The 7,543-nt window shown below is 40.5% G+C and overlaps 1 protein-coding gene across 8 annotated transcripts in view; it reads left to right on the top strand.

Moving 5' to 3' along the window:
• Nucleotides 1–488: 488 nt before the first annotated feature.
• Nucleotides 489–7,543, top strand: part of phf21b (PHD finger protein 21B) — an 80,667-nt gene continuing 73,612 nt past the window's right edge. For 2 of the 8 annotated variants that reach the window (XM_031582974.2, XM_031582973.2), the window contains exons 1-3: nt 489–1,206; nt 1,607–1,639; nt 1,905–1,970. In XM_031582974.2, the coding sequence (XP_031438834.1) occupies nt 1,153–1,206; nt 1,607–1,639; nt 1,905–1,970 (153 nt within the window). In that variant the 5' untranslated portion in view covers nt 489–1,152. Of the gene's footprint in view, nt 1,502–1,606; nt 1,971–7,543 lie in introns of all 8 variants that reach the window. The other 6 variants (XM_012841338.3, XM_031582978.2, XM_031582977.2 and 3 more) reach the window with 5 other exon arrangements.

The raw sequence follows: 7,543 nt of genomic DNA, 5'->3' as shown, positions 1-7,543 counted from the left end.
AGTCCATAACTGTGCTAACTACAAATAATGTATTAAATCCATTAACAGTTATAACTTATAGTTGTTTCAGTAAGTTTGTCCATATATTGCGGTTTAATCTACTCTTGTTTATGAGTTTTACAGGCCAACCAGGCTTTCTTACATGGTTCCATAAAACAAGAATTAGGAAAGATCACAAACATGTTCGCAAATTTCATCCATAGACTACATTCAACTCTCGGTTAATGCATGTAGTTTGGCCGAGTAACTCATTTGCATATGATTAAAACTGATTAAATGAATAGCAATGAGGTCAGGTGTGTTTTGGTAAGATTAACTAGTTTACTCACAGGCAGTGAATATGGCCTGTTGTGAACATACACAAAAAACAAGTGACACATATGATATTCAAAACTAGAGAAACAATATAGACTCAGTATAAACAACATAGACTCTTAAGTTGTGTCATATTAAATATAGAATAAGGAAAATGTATCAATACTATCATCAAATATAATGCCAAAAAAAAATATATGATATCTTCCATACATTGACCAACAAGGTCTTTAGTTTAGAGAACCTTATAAATAGCTTATTACTACTTGTACAACCCATAAGGACTTTCTTCAGTAGGCCTACTTGTCCTTGCAATATTGTAGATCAGTCGCCTGTATATGTTTCCGGGAGTGCGCATGACTGAGCGTATGCTTGTGTGACAGAGGGGGGAGAGGAAGACAGACGAGGGGAGAGTTCTGTTCTTTCACTGCTCCATCCGGGAACTTTCGAATTAGCATTGACAGCCGAAGCGCAACTTTTCCCCAGGCAAAGTGAAATCAAGCCGCGGACTCGGACAAAATATAGTCCCCCTTATTCAACTCAAAATAACCTAAAGAAATACATATCTAGCTTTACGACGGAATGCGTCTTCGCGGTGCTATTTTTGAAGTGGATCTGTCCGAGTGCTGAAATCTTTTCGGTCTCTTTGGAGCACTTTGCTCACTGGCGTAAAGTGAGTGATGAGTCCTGTACCCAGTAAAGAAGCGAGAACTTGCTTTGCAGACTGAGTAGTTCTTCTTTCGATTGTTATTGTCGCTTTTTAAAAAACCTTTATTATACGGAAACTTCCCCGCGATTGAAGCGAAAGTGGAACAAAAGTGCTTTTGAAGTCGGAACATGGAACTACAAGGCCTGCAAGAGGCGTTGAAAGTAGAAATCCAATGTCATCAGGTAAGGGAAGCATCGTATTATTATACCATTACTGGTCTTACGAACGAGTGAGAGCTAGAAAAAATCTGATGGGATCAAACGTGAGAGGTTAGCATTCCGAGGTAATAAGTGCTCCATCTAACATATTTCACCTCTATATCTGGTGACGCCGTAACATGCACTTCGAATAGAGATTGTTAATGTACTTTTTGGAGTACTTTGCTAATGTCGTGCGTCTTTTTAGAGCAACAAGGATTTGGAGAAATAATGCGGTGGTTTTGTGTAGCGATCAGAACGAGACTTGAATATTTATGAGGTGCAAGAAACTGACTCGCTGTGTATGCTCGCCGCTTTGTTCCTCCCTAACATACTAACTTGAAACACTTTTTGTAATTCACCTCTCGTTCTTTTCTTCGTTTAGAAACTAGTTGCACAGATGAAGCAAGACCCACAGGTAAATGTCTATTTGTAAAGCATTGTGGTTGTCTTCAGAATAAGGCAGTTGCATTGAGTGTACGAGAAACTTTATCAGCATAAATCTCATCTTGTTTCCTTTAGACCTCGTACTTCAAGACGTTTTCCCAGCTTTGTCCTCAATGTGACTTTGCTGGAAAACGTTACGTATCAATTCAAGTTTTTGTCAGTATCGGCATTGTTCCACTTGGTATTTTGGTTCTTTTAAGCAGTATACTTACTGATGATGTTTTGTTCAATTATAGGATGGCGAGCTTAAGAAACAGCTTCACGACAGACAGACACGAATAACAGCCTTAAGCGAAAAACAAGTAAGATTTTACATATATTTGCCTCATGGTCCTTTATTAGTAATCATTTTTCATGTCACGGCGTAGCCTTGTATTGTGATAGACCGTTATGTTTAGGACAATTTTGTTTTTTCAAATGTCTGAAAAGTATTGGAATTCGTGTGTGTTTGGATTTGGCGAAGTCGTCATACGAAAGAAGTGCCTTAGGTATATCGTGAAATTGTCTGAATACTGTAAGTTGTGTAACATGAAATGTTGAAAAATTTAGCGTCCATTTTGAGTAGGTCGACATGTTTCTGGAGAGTAATAAAGGATATGCTTTCAAGTATCCGGTGTTCACTTTTGGGCATCCAGCGTCAAATTATGGAAATTAAGTGCATGTCTTGACATATTAAGACGACTGTTAAGTTTGTAATTTCATAAATAGACTAATTTGTTACTTTATTTCCAGTCTTGGGTATTATTTCTACTTGGTCACATGACGACGTGGTAGCATTTGATTCGATCTCACTGGTGCACTTTCACTTTTTACAATCTTGAATCAAACGGTGTTAGACGATTAACTTTCGTCGTTTCATAAACGACCTAAACTGGTTGTAGGGTGAAATCAGAGGTATAATCGTGAAATGTTAGTGAAGGGACTTAGCGAGTGGAGTTCTTCCGCCTAGAGGAGCTATTTTTCAGCACCACGAACAGATGCCATAGAATGCTTAAAGTCACAATGCTTGCTCCGTTCCTCGTTGAATTTGTGAAGTTCCCCAAGCAACTATGGGTAACAACAATGTTAAATGAAGAGCAACATAAAGATTAGTGATACAACTGTTTATTGTTTAGTCATTTCGTGTCCTCGTTGAAGGCGTTTTGCCTTCTGTTAAGTTTAATCGATCGCGTTTCCTTTGGAATGCAGTTTTTCAGCACTTGGAACAGCGCCTTGATTTTTGGCCTCTGCATTTAAACGTGTTTCAAATGCTCAACGACACAGATTGTAATAAAATACTGAATATCATCACGATATACTTGAGTTTAACGTAGTTCGATGTATTTCAAACAAAATGTTAGCGTTTAGCCTCTATTTGTTGTAATGTTTTTGCAAAGCGCTTCAGTTTGATAGTGGAAGCTTCCATTTTGTGCGAGAAGGGGTGTTGGTTTCTTCCTAACATGGAGAAAAAGTCTGCAGAGTTTCGTGGTGGGGGATGGGTCTCATTCATGCCGAACATTACCATTTTGATTGCTTTGATGCTGTTTTTGGAGGAGGGGGAGGGGAGGTAGAAAGAGAGAAAAACCGAGTCAGCACAGCGCAAGGGATGTTTAATCACCAGACAGAGCGTATTCTGTTCTATTTCACTAGCAAATATGACCTCCACTTTTTCGTGGGCTCTGGTTTGCGATGTAGAAGCAAGTTGTTGTCGACCACGAAAGGATTTCTACTTGGCAGACATTCGGAGGTTACTGATGTAGCACCTGAAGAATACAGATGGTTGTGTTTACTTTTGTGTACAAGTCCATTTTGTATACACAGTCCATTTATTATAAATGCGCTTGTGTAAGCGTAATATATAATGAATAATAATCACCTCCAAACCACTTTCTATTGAAATTCAAACAACGTATGCACACACCATATGTTGTTCTGGAGTTTGTTGTGATTGTTGCCAAATTATTGAGTTTACATTATATGAATGTAAACAGCATAAATGTAACTTAATTTTGACTTGGCAGTTTTTTTCGACTTCCAAAACGCTGTTCTATTTTGGATGCAGGAAGTCATAGAACTAATACATACTAAAACAGACCTAGAACATAGCCCCTGTCGTTTGAGTTGGTTAAGTGTTAAACACTGCATTATCTAATGCAATGTACTATGTTTTATGACTGTCTTTTTAGCTTTAGATGTAAAACATAATTAATTAAACCACATAAGGGCAGCTTGCATAGCACTTGCATTAGTTTGTTGTGATCTATCTATTTAAAAGAGGTAGACATTGTTGTGCATTTGGGGAAACCTGATCATTTTAACGGACCAAAGCAAAATAATGTGTTACCTTTTGTTCTCAGCACAGTGCAATCTGTTCCAGTGGCAATAGCAGCAGTTTTTTTGGCGAGCATAGGTCTAGCTCTAATGACAGTTATGACTCCCATTGATCTTCATTCAGCAATCTTTGAGGTATATCAGAACAGCTCTGTAAGGCCAGGCTGGCGCAGTCCTGCTGTTGGCCCGGCGTGCAAAATATGGCAAAAGTCCCCCCCTCCCCAATGAATATAGTAAAAAACATGGGCCTACTTTTGCACTGTTTGGGTTAGTATTGTTGCCATGATGGAATCATACAATGAAACAGCGGATGTGCTGACATGGGGGTTGCTAACCTCCAGAATTTACAGATGACTGTACTTTAAGCAACAAAGTGGACACTCTCTTGGTGTTTCTCTCTCTCACACACTTACAGACACACACAAAGTGGACATTCTCTTGGCGTTTCTCTCTCTCACACACACTGACAGACACACACAAAGTGGACATTTTCTTGGTGTTTTCCGCCTCCCTTGTTGTGTTCTCAAATTGCTGTTTATGTTCTTTCCGTTCTTTGCACCACAGTTTGTTTTTGTTTGTCTTTGTTACATGCTAGGAACTCTAAACCAACATTATCTCAAAACTGATAGAGGGTAGGGCATATATGGGGGCAGGGCATATACTGTAATAAGTGTTCAATAGCAATTACATACTTTGATGAGAATGTACCCTTAACCATTGGAATAGGCTCAAGAAACAATTTACATCCCTTTTAGATAGTTCCAGCCACACTTCCTGTCCCTACCTTAAAGCACTGAATTTGTTTATTTTTCGAAGAAAACACAGAGTTTGCTTAAGGTCGTGGCTCATGCAATATCATTTTATTTTTGGGCCCTCTTTAAGACTGAGCCTGGGTGCGTCTGCATCCCTTGCACCCCCTATAGTGCACACCCCGCCATAAGGCATGAGAACTTTCTTTCCACAAAGAAGAGGCAATAGTGAGCATTCAACAAGAGGACAGGCCTGAAGTTTATGGATGGTATAAGATGGCCTAGAATACACCTTCTTCTTAAGTCGCTTGTGGTATGAACTAATTATGCTTGCATGTAAGACAAGCAGGATCTAAAAAAGAATGTTATTGTCTTCCAGGAAGTGTAAGTTTTGGGACCTTGCAGTTGATCCAATATGTTTTTTTAGGCTGTGAGCTTCACTAGGGTGGTGTAGCAGAAACTGCTAAGCCGATGGCAAAGAAGCTCATTACGAGAGAATAATAATCTTGTTCAACAATTCTGTCTCGAGTGACCTGCTGTTTCCCTCAGGGCCTATTGGAAAATATTATATTTTATTTTATTTATCATCTTTCACATTTTTCTCCTCAGTTTCCTGACGTGAAATACATATTTCATAATATACCCCATTTCTCTGCTATTTCACATGTAAATGCATACAAACAAGTGGAATGTTTTCCTCTGCTAGACTGTGGCATGCTTGCTCTTCGTTGCATCACTGAAGTCGTCACACATTCCTCGGATGTATTGAGCAGAGCTAGCTCTCATGTTATGCATGTTGCCCTGGACTGGGTTTATTTACAGTTACAGCACACCATTGTAGCTTTAGCCTACAAACTCTCTCTCCAGTTTTATTCACTCCTCTGAAAGTTTTCATCTTTTTTTTTGCCAACTGTGCATTTCTATATGTGATTCGGGCTAATAGCCATTAGCATGATGAAATGGAAAATCCACTTGTAAAAGGCATATTTCAGCACCAAGATTTTTCATCTTCTTTTCTCCTCTGAGCGGCACGGATGCTGTCCTCATTAAGCCATTTTTCCTGAGTTTTCTCTGGCTCTCTCTGTAAAAGGGATTACTTGCATCACTTATTTATTTGGATTCTGTGTTGTACCCACGCTCCTGTTCGGATTAATTAATACAGCTGCTTGGAAGATAAGAGGAGAAGTGGAAGGTGGAGGGGGAGGTTGATACTAGTGTAAATAACATTTTACTCACTAACACCAGAATAAACCAGGGTTGTTTGTGAGTCTGTGAGGGTTAGGCTTAGAGAGAGTCTTGGTAGCCTCTTACAGAGAGCCATTTGGTTACCGTGTGTACATAAGAGAAAGAGAAAGAGAAAGAAAAAGAAAAGGAGAAACAAAAGAGGAAAAGAGAGGAGAAGGCTGGGGAGAAAGAGATCCGATTATCAGCTGGAAGGAAGGAACTCCAGCCAAAGAGAGTACAGGACGTGCAGTGAGAAATGTGGAAAGACAGAGGGAGACTTTTAGAGATTTATTCAGAGCAAGAGGGAAGAGACAGAAAAGGACACATAAAACTAATACGAGAGAACAGGAACAAGAGAACAGGCCTGACAAGAAACAAACTGACAGTGACTGAAATACGAGTCCCTTGTACGTAGGAGGGCATTTGGATTGGTAGATGAAGAAAAAGATTGGCCATACTTGAAAAAGAAAAAAACAAAAACAAACAAGTCAGACAGAAATGTGCAAGATGGCTGTGGGTATGCTATGGATACGCACAGAAGAGCACGTCTCTGAGTTGGCTCCATCTCGTTTTTTATTTATTTTTTTGATGTTGCATGGTAGCAATTCAGCATCCTGTCAGGAACCATTAGCCTGGATATGTGAGCTGGGGCCGGGTCATACCGGCATCTGATTGGCCTGATTCACCTGTGGCAGCCTCTGCCATGGACTCCGTGATTGGAGGAGGCAGCGAGAGAACTGGGCCCCAGGCCGGACATGACTGGGCAAGTTCTGTGTCCTCCTCACCCACTGCCAAATCCAGGGCCCTGCAGTTAATTGCAGTACACTATGTTTACTCACAATCTTTTGGCTCGGGGCTTCTTAACTCAATCCCCAAAGTGGCCAGAGGGAATGTTCGGGGCATTTAGAAATGAGGCAATTAAAAAGGTACTTTCCGATACAGCCTTGTGATGGACTTTAACAGTGGAGAACATTCCCAGAAAACTGACAATTTGAGTGATAGGTATTGAATAAAACTGCTATTCCACAACCCCTGTTAAAAGTAGAAGAACAACATACAGTGGATGGAAAGGTTTTATTTTGACCTTCTTTGTTGAGACAGCCAATGATGATTGCTACAGGAGACACTGTGCTCAAGATGAAGGTTGATTTTTGGCAAGCTGTGTGGAGTTGGCTGGGGGATGGGGATATGAGCAGAGAGAGAGAGAGAGAGAGAGAGAGAGAGAGAGAGGGACTGTATGGGAGCTTGGACTATGGTGAGTAATGTGACTCAAAGTCCTGCGGGGTGTGGGGGTTTTAGTTCCCTCCAGCTGGAGGTAGTAGTGGTAGGTTTTGCTGGGTGAAAGGTTGAGGATGTAACTATGGGGGCATCCATCTCCCAGCTCCCCTTACAGCTGCTCGCCCATATAAGGTGAAGTGGTAGGAGGGGTTTTCTGGGGAGGGGGGGTCCAATTAAATGGGCCTTATTGGTGTTAATTCAAAGCACTAATGGGGAGTATTGTGTGTAGTTGTTTTGTCACTGCGAAGAAAGGACACAATGAAACAATGTGCAATCTTAAGGCTGAGGAAACCACTGATAACACCGTGAGATCG

This window comes from Clupea harengus, chromosome 16, assembly GCF_900700415.2.
Source record: "Clupea harengus chromosome 16, Ch_v2.0.2, whole genome shotgun sequence".
Taxonomy (NCBI): domain Eukaryota; kingdom Metazoa; phylum Chordata; class Actinopteri; order Clupeiformes; family Clupeidae; genus Clupea; species Clupea harengus.
Note: the sequence above shows the minus strand (reverse complement) of the source record. Positions and strands in the feature narration are given on the sequence as shown.